This window comes from Apostichopus japonicus, chromosome 13 (genome assembly GCF_037975245.1).
Source record: "Apostichopus japonicus isolate 1M-3 chromosome 13, ASM3797524v1, whole genome shotgun sequence".
In the NCBI taxonomy this organism is placed as follows: Eukaryota; Metazoa; Echinodermata; class Holothuroidea; order Aspidochirotida; family Stichopodidae; genus Apostichopus; species Apostichopus japonicus.
This window is the reverse complement of record NC_092573.1, coordinates 10,190,405-10,210,105: the sequence shown is the minus strand read 5'-3', so window position 1 is coordinate 10,210,105 and position 19,701 is coordinate 10,190,405. Positions and strand designations below refer to the sequence as shown.

Sequence of the window (19,701 nt, the reverse complement as noted above, 5' to 3'; positions counted from 1 at the left end):
TTCGAGGCACCAGCGCAAGTGCGCAACCGGTATTTGGATCAAATGAGCCGTTTGCGATTTATGCTCCAGTCCAACAACCTTGATTCACTCCAACATCTTGCTTTACGAATACATGGACCACGCCGCTTGTACAAAGTCCCCGTGTGAAAATTCCTTTTGTTTTGCAATGTTTACTTTTTAGAAATTCAAGTTGAAAATAGTCGCTAATCACGATAACCTTTGAGCCAGTGGTTTTTTCCGATACATTCTGTTAGCTTATATTATCATGATCATTTCAAGACCGGTCTTCATTTGTTGAATATCATTCTAACTATTCATCATAGATATATATGTACCTTAAAATGGCTGCCATTACCAGTTGTGTTATCATCTTAACCCTTCTTTTACCCTTTTCTATGTCGAAAGGTATAATTTATCAAATTTCTTTCGAGACATGATTCATTTAATTTACTGAACATTGCTATCTTTTTATCAGAAATGTCTGATATACTATTTTGTTTTAAACGTATACAATTTAACGTTTTGTACCGCTCTGTATGCAAACTGTGACTTTTTAAAAGAACCACGTGGTTTTACAAATGAGTACTAGTAAAGTTTCTACGTGATCATATACGTTTTACAGTGTGTCGGTATATCTCTCTCTCCTCAGATCTTCATGGAGATGGTATATCAATCCAGATATATGATGGTATCGATGCCAAACCTGGACAGTTTCCATTCATCGGATCTTTGAGAGGCATATATGACTCTCACATGTGTGGAGCAACCCTCATTAGCAACGATACCGCTGTAACAGCAGCTCATTGCTTGTAAGTGTTCTTGTTAATTTCGCTCTTAAAGTTTTAATGTTCCTTTCCGCAAAAAAACAGACTGAAAACTTACAAAATTGTGATAATTACATCATCGAGCCATTTCTGCTTGTATTTTGAACGGGTATATTTATTACAATATTTATTATCTATAATGCAAATATAATAATGTAAACGCTGATACTCAGATATTCAAGTTCTTACACGACCTTACCTTTGAACACTAGCTGTAACATTCACCTGAAAATTAGGCCTATAGAAAAAGAGAAAATACAGGGTTCTACTCCAATGACACAATGAAATCACAGATTGACAAATAGCAAGATGACTTTTGAACAACGCTATATCTTCAAAACGGAGTGCGATTTTCCTAAGGTATGTTCGAGGGGGGGGGATTGGGTTTCCTTCTCCTGAAAAGTAGGATTCTGGGGGGCTGGCTCAAAATATCAAAATACGGGAGGTTCAGTGATGTACATTAAAGCTGAGTGCATTAAAAGTGTCTAAGGAGTGTTGGTGATTGTTATGTTAACGTGTCTTTGAAAAATATTATGGGTGCACTTGAAAATGTATTTTCTCAACCGCTCGTGAATAAAATGGAATAATACCTGTCCATCATCTTCCTCACAAAATATTCTAACGTTTAAGACTGATTTAAACAAGTAATTAATCAGCTCCGAGTAGAATTTTTTTTTGTCAAATCCTACTTTTGTGTCAATGAAGAGTGACCGAGATAAATATGGATCTAGTCGATTATCCCTTAACCGAAGAACAGTTGATATTTCTTTATTATGCATGGAAAGATTTTGTTCTGAGGTTGCATATCCTGGAACCATATTGATGATTTACAGTAAATGATTGTGTCAGATTCTGTAATTTTAGGTGGGAGGAAAAAGAAGTTGAGAAGATGCAAAGCCATCTTCCTGGGCATAAGTTACTTTTCACCTCACCTATCAGCTGAAGTTCACCCCCCCCACCCCACAACACACACGCGCACACCCACTTACACAGAGCAAGGCTACAAGTTATCACTACAATGTATACTAATTGCGTGCTCTGTGTAACGGTGGTTCCAATCAGGGAGTTCTTATGGAACAACTCCCTGTTCCAATTCAAGATGTTGTGAGATAAACTTTACAGTAGTAGCTGGGGAAAGACGTGTGAGTATGAACAAAACTACTTCATACCAGAGCAGAACATTTTCACATGCAGATTGTTGTTTAGGATATATAACGGCCCTGAAATCTAGAGACCCCGTTACCCCAACCGAAGCACTTGTTGGAAGTCTTAAATGTAGGCATATGGTAACTTCCGGTGACAAGGGTATAGTAGCTTAGTTTTTACTTATAAATAATTGACATATAGATGCATCAAATAAATTTGATATAATTGCCTCTATTTTGTTTTCTTATTTTATACAGCGAACTTGGGCCTAACGTAGATGCTGACAATTTACCATCTCTTGCAGTTTTTGGAGACCTTGAACTCTGGCGAACGTCGCCCACCCACCACCATTCAACGTTTACTGCGGTAACACACGAGCAGTATGACCAAGTCATTATCAAAAATGATATAGCCCTTATATACTTAAAGAGCCCTATATTTGATAAATATGAAAAGAACATTTCCAGCATACCTATTGCCAATTCTTCCAATGAAATGTCTGACTATTCTAGCTGCTTTCTTATTGGATGGGGTGTAACAGGAGGTATGTATGTTCCTTTCATTTTAACTGGATGCTGTATGTTAAATTTTATAGTCCTTTTTTTCTGTTTGTCAAAGATATTGCTCAGATATAATGTATTGTGTTGTATCTGCAATGTTTTTTAAAGGATTCGTGATTCTGTCAATAGGAGTGCATGTTCTACCCTTGTTCTGAGAACCCTGCCTTTTACAACTATGCATGCTGTATATATTAAACTTTATGAATTATATGTGTATGTTGTATTTTTTTATTTTAGAAAAACAAATAATAATATGAAATGAAATGAAACGAAACGAAACGAAACGAAATGTGAAGACAAAAAGGTGCTTGCTACCCACTCTAGTAGCTTTGGACGGTGTCAAAATAAATATTTGAATAAATCACGGCAATATATGAGCAAATGAATCTTCTGAATTACAACAGGATACAAAGTTCTGATGATTAAAAGATTAGACGTCACTTCAGTGAGGTATTTATTAATTAATTATTCTCTGATGATTGTCGACATCAACGGAACTGATAGAGACGTTTGTTAAGTGGACACTCAAACAGTAAAGATATAAGGATGTTATAATTAGTTATTGGAATTTCCGACTAAACGTACTACGCGGCTATTATAAAAGAATATCATAGTTCGGTGGCCATAGGCGTAGGAGCCTCATTTGATTTGGGGGGGAGGGGGGGGGGCTGTAACGACTTGCCCGAAAAATATAACCAAAATTTTTCGCGCGCTCCGCGCCCGTTCCACATGTTAATGTGCATTTCATATAGGTATTCTTCCGTTATTACATCACATGCCAATAACGTACAATCATTTCCCGTGTTATTACCCTTCCATATTGGTTATAATTATTGGGGAAGTCGTTACAACAATAATCATAATAATAATAATATATGTTTAACCATTGAAAAATACATTGCAAATTCTTCTTTCAGTAGGTGCCAGTGGCGGAGCTAAGGGTATTGGTCAGGGGGAGAGAATGGTCTGTAGGGGCGCTTTCGACACTACCTAAGCGGAGCGCCACCACAGGTTGGCGCGGAGCGTACAGAAATTTTTTTGAGTAAAGATACTATCTAGATCGCCGGAAATGACCCTTTCTTGGCCTTGCTAATTTGCAGATAAACGAAGAATAAATAGGTGTCATCGCCATTTGTCAGAAAATTGCACCAACAAAATGTGACAAATGTCAATAGGTATTTGAGAGCTCAATAAAAAAATCAATAATCGCGAATAAGTAAAAAGTGGTAAACATCTGAAAAGGGCGCCAGCAGTCCATTTGAGTCCGTCCGGGGGGCATCCGCCCCCTCTGACTGTATGGACGCTCCGCCACTGGTAGGTGCCCAAAAAATTCTCACCATATTGCCCAAATTTTCACCAAAAAACTTGAAACACACACTGCAAATTATTATTCTTTCAGTAGGTGCCCGAAAAATTCTCAGATAATTTTCACCAAAAAATATGGTTGGGGGGCTGCAGCCCCCCCCCCCAGCCCCCCGCCTCCTACGCCTATGTCGGTGGCTGAAGTTGAATTGCTTATTAAAAACACATGTTGGAAATTTTCTGCATCTTTGTGTCAAAACTACATTCTCATAAGCATTTTTATCACGAAGATATGGAGTTTCAAAATTTCTTTGGTATTTTATGAATACATCCGGCAACAGCAAAGTGAAAAACAGTATCTGTGTCAGTGTATAAAAGTCGTTGGATAAAAATTGCTTACTTGTTTGTTTACCCGATAATGCTGCCAATATCTATAACGTCAACATATAAAGTCAAACAGGAACGGTACTGTAATTTATGCGTAACTATAATTAGCCCTCGGATTTCCCCATAGCCGAATATTCACATCAGGCTGCTTTCTCACCCCAAGCCACGTGCCGCGCTCTGTGTTCCGTTGCTTGCAAGTGAAGTTTTCTGCTTGTCGCTACAAAATGCAGACAGTAATGAAACGTGATACCTTGCTATCTTTAGCTGGACCTGAGATGTCCATCGCTGTATCGTTTGTACACTGTGCTGTGGGTATTGACCGCTGCTGTATGTACTGACTGTACACTAATGTCTAATTATCGAAGGTAGCAAGCTGTGTGCGTATTTTCTGGGATCGATGGTGGTGTCTAACACTTCTGTTACACCTCATTCGAAACTAGGTCAGATTACCGGCAGTATACGTTTCTTTTTGCGCGAGTCTTCACACCCTTTAAACATGAAGTCCTGCTGATTCGATGCTTTAAGTCTGTAAGCTAACATCGTATTGACGTTCTGTACAAAAGCGTTCCTTAAAAATCAAGAAATTAAACATTCACTTGAGACACTTTCCCCAGTGGGGGTTGTTATTTTACGACAATCATATACGTGTGGATGTTTGAAGGCGCGAATCCTGTATTCTTGGGATGGGAGGGGCTAAGCTTACACCGTATTCTCAACCTTGCACAATAATTTAAAGTAGTTATTAGCACAACCTTTTTTCCGTTTAGACCCGGGTGAAGATGCCTAGACCCTCTACCCACACGAGATACTAAACGTGCTTAACGTGGGATAGTTAGAGTGAGGATCAGCATCAGTTCTGACGGCTTGGCAACCTCTTAGGTTGATCTGCCAATTTGTTGCAAGTTGACCCAAACTGCAAATGGCAATAACGGCGACACTTTTCTTGATTCCATTTTATTAATTGTAAGTTAATAAAGTGGGAGAAAAAAAACCGTGGTATCCTTTTCTCTCTGAATCAATCCACCCGACCCGACCCGACCAGACCCCCTCTCGTCAGGCCTGGCCGTCACATTCTCTATAGGCGCAGCCGCCGCAGCGATATATAGTCCTTCGAACGTTGATAACGTATGCATGTGACACTTAGTATGCTCTCTTTTTTCAAATCCCAGACTACCTATTGTCGAATGTTCTCCAGTACACCCCATTGGAGCTGTATAACAACTCTATGTGCGAGGAAAGATTTGGATATATCGATGAAACCATGCTGTGCGCAGGAAGCCAAACGTCAGCTGCATGTTCAGTAAGTTGAATCCATTCCGCTGGATATACTGTATATAAGACAAGTCATTCAAGATAGAGCCATGGGCACGAATATTCATTCCAATGATTGACTAGCAATCACTATATAGTGATAGTGAAGTATGCATGTTCTTCATGCTGTGTGAGTGAAAACTTAATTGACTCTGCTTCTACACTTACTTGCTAACTAAGGTTGAAATATAATGATTTGTGTCAAGTAACATCTACATTTAGTATATAAAAAGCCTGATGAAATGCGACGCTGTACTTCAAATAGTTCAAGACAATTTGTCACTGTAAGGTAATGTTATAAAATAACTGACTTACAAATACCACATAAAATACTGAAAACTCATATAAAAATAGAGAGTAGCAGCTATTCAAGTATAGCAGCTATTCAGTACTGATTATATGGATAGAGAGGATTTAGTTACTTTTTAAGAAAAGTCACCCAGGAAAGACCCTGGGCACGAAACCAAAACTACGGAACAACTGATCCGCTCTCAACCCCCGCAGTCCCCTTGCATCGGGACTGTGACTGTGTGATCATCGTCGGGTGTGCATCACCATTCCCGGCGAAAGGGAACAGATACTACACATGATCTTAGCCAAAGGGCCGATAGAGAGGATAAGTAGGTGCTTCTCCTAAGACGATTGGCAACAAAAATGAGGCTACTACAGCAACACGCTACCACGTAGTCCTGGAATGCAAAGCATGCGATGAAACAGAATTAAAGATCCCCACCCCCCCCCCCCCCACACACGTTCATCATTTAAAGAAATGGAACAATTAAATTCCATTCTCTTAATCCTGGAATTTTCTACTACTTGCCCTGATTGTCAACATTACTTGTATATATATATATGTTTCCGTTTAAAATTGTCTGTTGAATGTAGAAAAGAAATATCCGTGGTGACCTGCCATTGAAATGAAAATCCAGGGCAATTTCTAACTCCCCCCCCCCCCCCCACCGCTCCATAAAAAGTTGCCTTGCCCCTCTCGATCCCTAATTCTATACCGAGTTGATGTCAACAGTAGTTTGATAGTTTTCATATTTATACTTGCTTCTCCTTTTCCAAGGGTGACAGTGGCGGTCCTTTGGCTTGCTACAGAAATGACGATCCTTCTGTCATGGAGCTGGTAGGAGTGGTATCGTTTGGGATTCCTGAATGTCAAGCAGGAGTCCCGGGAGTCTATACAAGGGTGTCCACTTTTCGGGATTGGATTGAGAGTAGACCTGACCCTAATCGTGCATCAGTACCGTACATTACCATTTATTTTGTATTAGTAATGGCTTACATTTCCATTTACTCCTATATATAATAATTATGCAATCATTTTCTACTTTTTACCCTTTCTTTTTTGAACGATTACAATGATGATGTCATTCAGCATAAATGATCTATCTATGACTATATACTGTAAAGACATGATATATTAAAAAAGAAATTTACAGACCTAACTCATCAGAATGTTTCAATTATGGTCATGGCGTATGATAAATTTCTTGAAAATGTATAATAACATGCTTTAAATACTATCGAAATTGTGGAAGACTCTTTAGGTTCCTTTCAGCAGTTTGGCGTATTTCATGCCTATATATATATATATATATATATATATATATATATATATATATATATATATATATATATATATATATATATATATATATATATATATATATATATATATATATATAAATATATATATATATATGTGTATGCGTGTGTGCGCGTGTTTGCGTGCGTGGGTTGTGTGTACCTTTGTGTGTTCTTTGTTGGTGCATCTGCATGACAAGTGGGACTCCCATTAGTAACCACGCAATATGGGGAATTTAGTAACAGAGATCTGTTTAATGCAACTTAACCTGTTCACGACGGCAGTGCGACACGATGTCTTTGGCCGGTATATAAGCCATGCAACGTTTCCAGTTCCATTTAGCTCAACAAATATTCGTTATGATTGAGTCAAATTTAGGTTTTGGATAAATTCAGTTTGTCACCACAAACCTTTCAGATCCGTAGGTTAGTTTGAGTTAAACTTGGTACCATATTATATCACAGGTGCACGAGGTCCCTTTTGGTTTGATGCAGGTCAAATGAATTAATGAGAGCAGGGAAGGCTTATGGAAAACAGTAAAAATATGCATTCTTTTTGTGATTTTAAATTTACTGTGAATATGGGATAGACCCCTGCAGCATTGTCCGTAATGGACAGGTTGACTGAAGAGGTGTTTATTGCACCATTTACCTCCATGATTGCACCGGCACTCAAACTGAGATTTTCGCAAAATCGTTTCGCCCAAACGGGTTTGTTTGATACTTGATGTCCCAATGATGACGATTCCTAGCGTTTTGTGTGTACACTTCATGCATATTAATTATATGGATGCAATATTCGTGACTGATACATATTTTTCGTTTAGCATTCTTGTGGAGGATGCGGAGGCCGAGGTGATCATCACAGTCGTTTCCAACAGGCAATAAAATGATTATAATTGTTTTTTTGTTTTTTTTGTAATTTAAAATTACTGCAAGTGAGGTCAGCTTCAGATTAGTTGAATGTGCGGCTACTTACGTTTAAGCAAATCAAGGAAGATAATATTTGGATACTTACCCTAAAGAATAAGGACGAAGTATTCACACGATTGGTTTCTCTCTGCATGTTACATATTCACCATTGGAATGTCCAGTTTAAGGCTTACTGGAAGCCAATGAAAACGTGAAGGTATGTTTCTGGACTACTCGTGGAAATACTCTCTTGTCGTACACGTCTTAAACATAATATACTATAACGTAAGGAAGTGAACATTGCTGTAACATTGGTTGCGATTGTCAAATCAATATGTTGATTCTCCAGTTCTCAAGAAGGGTGGTATAAATGAACCACCAGTCTGAATATTTAAATGAACTACCAGACTGAATAATCAAGCATGATTCGTCAAAGAGCAGTATACAGCTCATTAAGTTACGTATTGGATACATCGTGGGTTTAGTTAAGTGGCTTTTCATTAATGGTAGTTCACCAGAATTTAAGTCCATTGATCTTCAAACTACGAGAATAAACAACGAGAAGTATAGGTGACATTCTTTCGAGATTAAAGTTTCATCTGACGTTTACAACAAACATCGTCAACCTCGTATACTTGAAGAAGTTGAAAGCTTTCCCTTTCACCTTATTGTACAAAGCTAACAGATGGGATATTGTTTTTCGTGCATGGGTAGGTCTATCCGTGAGGACCAGTTCTTGCGGCGGTTAAAAGAATTTTCGCTTCAGACTGAGGCGGGTTTTAGCCGTTTGTCGAGCCCTGTTTTCTCGGGACGATAATGTTTTGGGGCTTTAATTTGACGTCATAAAGGTTTCCAGTCTCTCCCTCCACTTCCCCCTCTTTCTCTCCATCTCCCCCTCCCCTCCCCTGTTGTATCAGTGAGGGTTCCCCTGAATTAAATAAAGTACATTAAAACTTTCACACTGCATTGTTGTCCTTGTTTAAATTGAAAACCAATAAAAGTAATTTGGTTTCCATGTTTTTTTTTCAATTTCTTTGAAAAGTTATTCTGATTTTGTCTTAAAGTGTGCCATGGTTTCCCAACCGAATCAATAAAATCCAGAGGAAACTTATATTTTCGGAGTAATTTTTTTCAACGACCGTAACTCAACTGAATTGATGAATTTCGTTGAATGACAGAACGAAAGATCTTTGAGAAGATTGAATGTAGGATCTCTTTGTGATTTCAAGATAGCGGTTAAATTCGTATTGGATCCACTCTTTACACCGAAGCTTCACTTATTCACAGATATGGGGTGACATCTTAGTTAGGTTGAGTGAAGGTTTTTGTTTTTTGGAAACAGGGCCCAGCGATAGAGGCCCTAGCAATAATTTGGGCTATCTGGACAACTTTGCATCCGTGAGGCTAGAGCATTGCTCATATTGTTGAAAATTTTGTTGGCTTGTGGCAACTTTACATCCCATATTTTCTCTCAACCTGTAAATCAGATATGAATTGATGATTTATTGTTAATTATTTTCGCGGTATCTTAGATTGATATGAAAAACCTCTGAACTGTTCTTGTAAACAATGTAAACATAGTTGATAAATTTAGATAAAACCAAAAATTATACCATATACAGATTAAAGTAAAGACATCAGACCTATATTAACCACAAGTCAAGAAAAATATTCTCCATTTGACCCCCCCCCCTCTCCCCCTTCCTAATCTCCATCAAAAAGCCAATGGCGTGTCATTTATCATGAGTGCAATGTGTTCAAAAGATATTTTGAATAATAAAGTGCCATGTTACTATGAAAATTAATTTGCCAACACGTTTGTTAGTTTCGAAAACACCAAAGCGCCAGTGGCGGCGCCAGGAATTTTAAGTTGGGGAGGCTAAGGGGGGGGGGGCTGAGCCAATTTTTTGGGTGGCTTACAAGATTGAGTGATCGCCGTCCTGGGGGAGGGGTATAAGGGGAGGGGGGGACCCCCTCCCCTTTTGAAATTTTTCCCAATCCTGGAAAGGCCTACATGCAAAATGGTGGCATTTAGCGAGGCTTTTGTCACCTGAAAATTTCTCCAAAAATATGCATTTTTTTGTGAGTAACTTTAGTCAAATTAGAATGGAAGATACCAATTCACAGTTTTCGTATCACTAAAATATTACCTGCTGTGAAAGATTGAAGGTGAATTGCGCCACCATTGTATATAGTGTTTTATGCTTGCAGTCCTGAGAAACAACTCATCAACACCTGGCGGATAAAGCTGGATTCTGAATTGTTTTTATCAGTCACCAAAACAAGGCTTCCTGCACCACAACTGAGTCACTGACTATTATCATGTGAAAAATTCATCAAAATTTCCATTGACCATTGTAGCACTGCGTTATGGCTGACAAAATTTGGGTAGGCTATATTGTTTCAATGAGGTTTTTTTGTTGTTGCCTATTTCAGTTGGGGGGGCTAATGGGGGGGGGCTGACTACTTGGCGCCGCCACTGCAAAGCGCCTTCTTAGTGGTGACCTAACTACACTTATTCAGATATTCATATAAAAGGGGTCAGTTGCAAAGGTCATAAAAGTAGTACAAGGAGTATGTGAAAACAAAAGCAGTGTGTTCTCTGTATGAATAATCTATTGTTGAATACTCTGATATTTGTATATCTTTGTATGTGTTTGAGTTTCAAAATAAGAGAAACAAAATCAAGGTTATACAAAAAGCCGTATAGATATACTCAACAACTTCCTGACGTTTAGACGAGATAACGGAAAATTGATGCATTGACGAGATCCGTTATCTCGTCCAAACGTCAATTTTCTGAATGTTGTCATCTTGTCGAGATGGTAGTAAGTGTGCAACTCGTCAATTTGCAGAAAATTGATGCATTGACGAGATCCGTTATCTCGTCAAAACGTCAATTTTCTGAATTTTGTCACGTTACCATCTCGTCAACTCGTCAATTTGCAGATAATTGTCGTTTTGTCAAGTTGGTAACACGTCAATGCAATGTCCCTTCTACGCTTCCGTAATAACATTATATAACGATTGCAAATCAACTTCTGATGACGACAATCAGGGCTGCGTTTGTTTCATTTGAGTCCTTTTGCATTTACTTGATAACGAGGGCGGTGTTGAAATCCACGTTAGGGTTCCAATTTGTGATGTAAACGCCGATCAGTCCATGCGATTTAGACCCCTGCGATATAGGTTCGACTAATCAAGGGATGGTCACGCCCGCGCTCGGGGTTAAAATTGTTCGGTAAACGCAGCTCGACAATGGCTCGGGACGGATTAGCGTTATAATATTTAAAGGAGACACAGGCCCATCCATCAGTTAGGACTTCAACTTACTTGGTGTGTTGGTCCTGGATATGGGGTGTAGTGACTTAAAGCGTCGTGACTTTTACCACCTAACACATATAATTGCAATATATTTGCCATTGTAACTTCTAATCATAAATAGTCAAATGTAGTTTATAACATTATGACTGGTCTGTTATGACTGCAAAGTTAAACAGAGGTATCACAGTTTTTTTTTCACTACTGGTACTCCCATAGCATGTTGACAGTTGCTTTCGCTCCTCTTTGCACTTAAGAATTTATCTATAAAATACTAATATATATATATATAAAAAAAATAATGCATGTATCGCTAAAGATAAATCGTTTCATATTTAAGCCGAACAGGGGTTCATACATCAGTTGGTAAACAAGTGCACTGCTTATCCCTTTATAGGACCAACATTTGAATGTGTTTTCATACTAGTATCTATATATACTGATTAGACATTTTAAAGGAGAATTAAATCCTGGAGTTTTGGAATGAAAACATACTACAGAAATGTAAATAAAAAGACCAAGATCTGATCAAATCCGAATGATTGATCTCATTCTCAAGTCAGTCTATGTAAATTAACAATAAGGTATGAATCCTTGTATTCCTAGTGTTTAACATTATATGAGAATATGTTGTCATGGCAACAAGATCGTTTTTCTACTACTCTCATTGCTCTTTTCAGCTTACTAAGTTATATTGATAAACTTATAAAATATATAATTGATAGAAGTCATAGATAAGAGTTATTGGACAAAGAGACACTTTTAAATGTCATCACTGTGCTGCTGCCAAATATGCTAGAAATTTCATACTATGGTCACATATGATCATTTTTTCAGCGAGTACTTTTACTACCAATCTAAACGTAGTTATCCACTGAGACAATTGATTGCCTATTTTAACACTCGTGAAATGTTTGTGACAATATAGAAGATTGAGAACCCACAGGGGGATACTTTCATAAACTTCAAGTACTCCTTTTTAAAAGTTTGCTCATGAGAGTTTGTTGTCCAGTTAGACCGCCTAATATTTTGTTTATTACTGGCACGACCTTGTTCAGTAGATCTAGTCAAAAGTACAATAGCAAAGCTGGTCACCCAATTATGGCACATGTGTAAGTTGGCAAAACATATAGCCATTTCGTTGTAAACATATAATTGCTCTGTCACATTTGCTGTCCACAAAACTGACGGTTGGTAACCCATATACGTACCATAGCTTTTAGAATATGGCAGGTAGGAAGTAAGAGTTGTACTCCACGACAGTAGATCATATATACAGCTGGATCCTTTGCACTAGAAGAAAGAGTGTCAGGCAATGAAATGATTAATTGTTTTTAATATATCCCATAATGATTATTTGGGTGCAGGATGTGATGATTGTATACTTTAATTAGTTCTAATTAGAAATTGACGCCCCCTCCCCCCATCCCTGCTCCTTGTAAGCTGTACACGCGCAGTAAAGCTTAACCGAAGTACTGATTCATTCCTGTGAAGTTACCAAAGTAGATAAGTTGTGCAAATAATTACCTTTGTCCCTTCATATGCATAGTACCTAGTGTTCCTTTCTTTTAGATATGTAAATTAGGACTTTCATCGTATAGAAACAGTACATTCTAAACGTATTATCTCAATTCTATGGGAAGAAAAGAACTTGAAGTTATGCAAACCAATTACGCAACAGTTACCAGATTAAGTAATATTTAACGCCAGGTGTTAATTGGGTGGTATATAACTGAGTACCTTTGCACAACTGATTTCACATTACGGATATTTCACAATAACGTAACGTTTCGCACACTGTCCTATTAAATCTTCGAGAGTATACAACAAGTATAAAAATGGCGGTTACAATACACGTACTAGTGATGCTATTAACAGTCTTCAATTTATCAGGAGCTGCTCCAACTGAAGACTCTGCGTGAGTAATAAATTTCCTTCTTGAGAACAGTAGTTTTTGTGAGTTGCATTTGCTGAATTTCCACTGGTACTTAAGATTTTAAATTTCCCATAACGTATAGTTCTATCAGTTAAAAAGTTGATTCAAATAGTTACTATACCTTTGCCAATGTTCCAAAGAACAGTAAATCTTAAAACGGAAACGTAAGCGATGACGGAAGGACCTCTGCTGATACCAATGATTTTTTCATGCTTAGTTGCTGTTTGTCTAGATTTTTTTTTTTGTGCATGGAGCAAATGGCCCCCTCGCCACCCCAGCCGCGATATTGAAAGCGAAAGAAAATAAAGGCATAGCTGTGGAAACTGGATACTAGCTACATATATAACGCTCATGTGAGCATGTTTAGTTTTAACTCGTTGCTTTCCTTGCATCCTTACATCAATTTTGATAATTGGGATAGTCTTTTCGGCTAGTATTATTCATCATGATTAAGCGACTTGAGTGAATAAAGATATGAACTATTCTATAAAGTAGTAGATTAGAATGATCAACAATGAAAACGCACAAAGATATATACGCCGACGTTCGTGTAGTCCAACGTCTTTGTAGCAATTCCTACTTTAGCCAATTCGTGGGAAGAAACCACAACCGATAACACATATGCCCAAACACACACTAAAACTCAGTACCTTCCCCAAGAGAAGTCCTTCATCATATATTTTCACTTCATTTGTAAAGCAATCAACATGAACATATTCTATACTTTGATATTCTAATGCATAATTCTATCCTGTTTTCTTTTATCTTCCAGCTACGCCAGAGATGCCGAGATCAACAAGTAATTATTCTTACGTGATATTGCTCGAAATCTCCAACCCCTCCCCCTCCCCTCCCGCCCCCTCATCACATTTCCATTATCGCATTTTCTTTGTAGCCTGGACTATGTTTGTGATATCGTGCCAGAGACACGTGGAAAATTATTTCGATATTATGCTCTATATACCTATACCCACCCCAACCAAATGGAGCGGTTGGTGTTTCGTCTCTCTCATAACACTTCATTCTTTAGGAACAATTTTATATATTTCTGTATCATTTCAGGAGGAAAGATATCTGTGACATCTTCCCAGATCATCCTAGGTAAGTGATTCTTTAATTGTTAGATCTCAATGGAACCCTTGATTGTGACTTTCGACATTCTAAGGAACTCATCTAAATGTATATTGATACGCAATATATGGAATTAATTTTAAGTAACATTACGGTTTGTTTCCATCAGATGCGCCAGTCAAGATCAAATCAGCAAGTAAGTACGCTACCTGTTACTTTTTAAACTCTCTCATAATACGGCACATTGTGATAACAATTTAATGTATTTCTGTATCATTGCAGGAGGAAGGATATCTGTGACATCTTCCCCGATCACCCTACGTAAGTGTTTGCCTATTTATAAGATCTCAAGGGTACCCTCGATTGATCCGTTTGGATACAAATATCTAACAACATTTTGTGCGTTTTCTTCCCTCAGATGCACCAGTGAAGATGAAATCAGCAAGTAAGTACGCTACCTGTTCTTTTTCATATCTCTTCTTCCTCATAACACGGCATATTAACTATGTTATATAAATTTCTGTATCTTTGCAGAAGAAAAGATATCTGTGACATCTTTCCCGATCATCCTAAGTGTTTCGTTCATTGTTACATCTCAATATGGTATACCCTTGATTGATGCGTTTGAACACAAATATCTAACAACAAAGTCGTGCATTTTAATGTGACCCTTGGTTGATGCTTTTTGACTCAAATTTCTTACAACATTTTGTGCGTTTCTTTCCTCAGATGCGCCAATGAAGATGAAATCAGCAAGTAAGTACGGCACCTGTTCGCATTTTATATTCTTCTTCCTCACGGCATATTGTATTAACAATTTTACATATTTTTGTATTTTTGCAGGAGGAAAGATATCTGTGACATCTTCCCCGATCTACTTCGGTAAGTGTTTGCTACATTGTTGCACTTTAATGTGACCATTGGTTGATGCGTTTCCATTCAAATTTCTTACAACACTGTGTTTCTCCCCTCAGATGCGCCAGTGAAGATGAAATCAGCAAGTAAGTACGGTACCTGTTACTTTTTAAATTCTCTCTTATAATACGGCACATTGTAATAAAAATTGACTATATTTCTGTATCTTTGCAGGAGGAAATTTATCTGTGACATCTTCCCCGATCATCCTAGGTAAGTGTTTGCTTCATTTTTACATCTTAATGTGACCCTTGATTGATGCGTTTGGACACAAATATCTATCAATATTTCTGCGTTTTCTTTCCTCAGATGCGCCAGTGAAGATGAAATCAGCAAGTAAGTAGAATACCGTGATTGTTACATCATGTTCTTCTTCTACCCTTCAGCAATTTCATAAAATTTATCTTTTTCATTTCTTCACAGGAGGAAAGATATCTGTGACATTTTCCCCGATCTACTTCGGTAAGTGTTTGCTACATTGTTGCATTTTAATGTGACCATTGGTTGATGCGTTTCGGTTTCAAATTTCTTACAACAATTTGTGCGTTTTCTTCCCTCAGATGCGCCAGTGAATTGGATGAAATCAGCAAGTAAGTACGGCACCTGTTCGTATTTTATATTCCTTCTCATGACACGGCATGCTGTAATAACAATTTTACATATTTCTGTATTTTTGCAGGAGGAAAGATATCTGTGATATTTTTCCCGATCTACTTCGGTAAGTGTTTGCTACATTGTTGCTTTTTAATGTGACCCTGATTGTTACGTGTGGCATTTTCATCAATATCAGCGAAAATCAATATGTACGTTGTTGTACATGGATTCAAATTTCTGACATCATTTGTACACTTTTTCCTCAGATGCAACAGTGAAGTGTCTTTGCAGAAGGAAAGATATCTGTGATCTTTCCCGATCATCTTCAGTAAGTATTTTCATTATGCTCAGATCTCCAATGTGACCCTTGATCAGTGGCGGCGGAACCGGGGGGCTTGGGGGGCTCAGCCCCCCCAATAAAAAAGTTGAGGGGGCAAATGCATGATAAGCCCCCCCCCCAATATTTACCAAGGCTCCGAAACGTGCATCTGCCCATTTTTCAATGCATACTTGTCGATCTGTCCGATGCACACGTATACTCTATAGGTGTAATAATTTTAGTAATTGCTGGGGGACCCTCGGCCCGTCCCCTGGCTATAGACCACATTGTCACCCCAACCGCGTCTTCACGCGGTTGGGAAGCAGTGAAAAGTGGAAGCAGTGAGTGTGAGTACCGGTAAGCGTAACTTCGTCTTAGGCCAATGACTTGCCTCATTTCAGCCAGTTCTCCAACATCCCCTTACTTAGTGGCGGAGCGTCCATATATACAGTCAGGGGGCGGATGCCCCCCCCCCCCGACAGACTCAAATGGACTGCTGGCGCCCTTTTCAGCTTTTCACTATACTTTTTACTTATTCGCGATTTTTGACTATTTTATTGCGCTCTCATATACCTATTGACATTTGTCATATTCTGTTGGTTTAATTTTCCGACAAAATGGCGACGACACCTATTTATTCTCCGTTTATCTGCAAATTAGCAAGGCCCCGGAAAGGGTCATTTCCTGCAATCTAGGAAGTATCTTTACTCAAAAATTTTCTGTACGCTCCGCGCCAACCTGTGGTGGCGCTCCGCTTAGATAGTGTCGAAAGCGCCCCTACAGACCACTCTTGCCCTCCCTGACCAATACTCTAGCTCCGCCACTGCCCTTACTACACTCAAAAACATCTTTGCGAGTACACTACGAGTAATAGCTAGTCTCATCGAATATACAAATTACAATGTTTTTACAGACTTTTACGTGCAATCTGAGAAATTGCAGGCTTGAGACCCATATTTTAGGGCTGGGTATTCGCAGCATAAAACACTCGGAAAGTGCCGTTTCCGGCCATCTGGGGGTTTGAAAAAAAACCCAAAATTTTCTTGTACGCTCCGCGCCAACCGATGGTGGCGCTCCGCTTAGATAGTCTCCACACATTAGCCCCCCCAATAATTTTTCCGTTCCGCCGCGCCTGCCCTTGATTGTTGCCTCTCTATTTCAAACTGTTCAAAGAAATCTCGACCAATGCTTAGTATGTCTACAAGTGAGCAGTAGCATAACTAGTGATATATATCATTGATATTTTGTTCCTGCATTTTCGTGTTTGATGTTAGGAGAAATTTAATCCGTCACGTCACAATTATGTTCGTAAAATAATCTGAGGGTTTGTTTTCAAAGGTCCCTTTCTTTTAACCAGTAACTGCCTCCCTGATGCTTATTGGTATATATCGACAAATAGTCGTTGAATTGGCTATACAACTGATGTAGATAGTGACTGACCCTATCGCTTCTTTTTCACAGATGCTTGCCCCTTACGGAACTAGATGACCCAACAAAAAAGGATTCAATTTCGACCAAAGATTATCGCGCCAGTAGTTTGGTTTTTAAGTTTTAAAATGTTACAACAGTTTTAATGTATGGTGATTTGGTTCTCTACCATTATTTCTTTGAAGAAAGAAATCAGTTGTGAACGGAACCAGTTTTAGCGAAATGTCAAACTTTGCATAGATGCTTCTCTTACGGAAATAGATGACCCAACCACAAATTATCATCGGTTAAATATCGACCAAAGATTATCGTGCTTTTAATTATCGGGTTTCAATTAAGTTTTAAAATGTTACAAGTTTTAATGTAGTGATTTGGTTCTCTACCATTATTTCTTTGAAGAAAGAAAGTTATGAACGAAACCAGTTTTAGCGAAATGTCAAACGCTGGATAGATGCTTCCCTTACGGAACTAGATGACCCGATCACAAAGAATTCAATTTCGACCAAAGATTATCGCGCCAGTAGTTTGTTTTTTAAGTTTTAAAATGTTACAAGTTTTAATAGTGATTTGGTTATCTACCATTATTTCTTTGAAGAAAGAAAGTTATGAACGAAACCAGTTTTAGCGAAATGTCAAACGCTGCAGGATGCTTCCCTTACGGAAATACATGACCCAACCACAAATTATCATCGATTAAATTTCGACCATGATTATCGTGCTTTTTAATTATTGTGGTTAATTAAGTTTAAAATGTTATGACATTTTTAATGTAGTGATGTGATTCTATATTTCTGAAATGAAAGGAATATGTGATGGAAACCAGTGTCAAACACTGGATAGATGCTTCCCTTAGGGAACTAGATGATCCAACCACAGAATCAACATGCAATTTCGACCAAAGATAATTGTGCTTTAATTATCGTAGTTAATTAAGTTTTACAATGTTACAACATTTTTAATGTAGTGATTTAGTTCTCTACCATTTGTTTTTATTTAGGAAAGAAATCGCTGTTAATTTAACCAAGTTTCGGCGAATAAATGTCAACTTTAAGAAGATAACCATTGTCAATAATCCTCCTACTTTCTCGACCGCGCAAATGCAGTCACACGGAATGACCTATGTCACCCTCCACACCCCACCCAGACCCGCTCAATTCCCCCTGTATAGCTTTTTAGATTCATTTTGAGTTAAGCTGAAGATCACCCCTAAATTAACATTACGTCGCTTTTTTAGTGGGGTTCTCTACTTAAATTTTGCACAACCTACGTTACATTGTGTGGCGGTTTGATGGCATTATCATACCTCTTAACTTCCATGAGAGCAATACTCGCTAAGGTATGACGTATTCGGTAGTTATGACAAAGTTTGGGGACGCTTACTTTCAGGATTGGTGTATTGACAAGATACTCATTATTTCACCCCTGTTGACCTCTCCCTAAAAGGCCTTTTTTATCCCATGTCCTATGATCCATTTGTCCTCGCGGTGTTGACACATTTCATGTGACTTCTGTTGACCCATACTTGACCTCCTTAAAAATACACTAGGCTTCTAGCAATATTTTGACCTCTGTTGACGCTAAATAACCCTCAATCGCTAGTCTGCTCTTACTCTATGTGGACCGACATAACAAAACAATTTTGACTAGGCATTATTTTCTTAGTTTGTTAACGTTTTTTGTGGTTTTTGCAGACTTTGGGCTCTGCTAACCTCATTAATGAAGTCACCTCAACCAAAACAAGCATGGCTTCATCTACTCGCTATGGGTCATCCATGTGCCAAGTACGAAAGCAATATACTGTACTGTATAGTAAGATTGCTCTTTGACTGTTATATACGTTATCAAAGCGGTGGATAATCTTGTAAATCTCACTTTAATCCCGTCCTAACCTTCCCATATCCATATTAAGGAGTGTTAGCTCAGTGGTTAACGCCGGTGCCTTCCAGTCATATAGGTCCCGAGTTCGAGTCACTCCAAAATTAATGTATGTCGTCCAGTTACAGAGTTGTTGACAATTCATAATCATGGACGTTAAATACGAATCTAAGAGACTGACTTCGGTCAGCTGGCGGCTTTGATAAGCCA

The 19,701-nt window shown here is 38.3% G+C and overlaps 2 protein-coding genes across 18 annotated transcripts; both read left to right on the top strand.

Annotated features, from left to right (window-relative positions):
- Positions 1-248: 248 nt before the first annotated feature.
- On the top strand, positions 249-7,150 carry LOC139978165 (chymotrypsin-1-like). Its single transcript, XM_071988087.1, has 5 exons — positions 249-405; positions 650-809; positions 2,228-2,514; positions 5,389-5,519; positions 6,600-7,150. The coding sequence occupies exons 1-5, from the start codon at positions 330-332 to the stop codon at positions 6,840-6,842; spliced, it is 897 nt and encodes a 298-aa protein (XP_071844188.1). The 5' UTR covers positions 249-329; the 3' UTR covers positions 6,843-7,150.
- A 5,963-nt stretch (positions 7,151-13,113) lies between these two features.
- On the top strand, positions 13,114-18,115 carry LOC139978257 (uncharacterized). Of its 17 annotated transcripts, XM_071988267.1 has the most exons (17): positions 13,118-13,271; positions 14,062-14,088; positions 14,352-14,390; positions 14,530-14,556; positions 14,643-14,681; positions 14,779-14,805; positions 14,895-14,933; positions 15,090-15,116; positions 15,204-15,242; positions 15,335-15,361; positions 15,450-15,488; positions 15,585-15,611; positions 15,699-15,737; positions 15,836-15,865; positions 15,955-15,993; positions 16,136-16,197; positions 17,650-18,115. In XM_071988267.1, the coding sequence occupies exons 1-16, from the start codon at positions 13,192-13,194 to the stop codon at positions 16,176-16,178; spliced, it is 588 nt and encodes a 195-aa protein (XP_071844368.1). In that variant the 5' UTR covers positions 13,118-13,191; the 3' UTR covers positions 16,179-16,197; positions 17,650-18,115. The 17 variants fall into 17 exon arrangements, with proteins under 17 accessions (XP_071844380.1, XP_071844385.1, XP_071844384.1 ...); XM_071988269.1 differs by lacking the exon at positions 15,335-15,361 and having other exon boundaries at positions 13,115-13,271; XM_071988271.1 differs by lacking the exon at positions 15,955-15,993 and having other exon boundaries at positions 13,115-13,271.
- Positions 18,116-19,701: the final 1,586 nt, after the last annotated feature.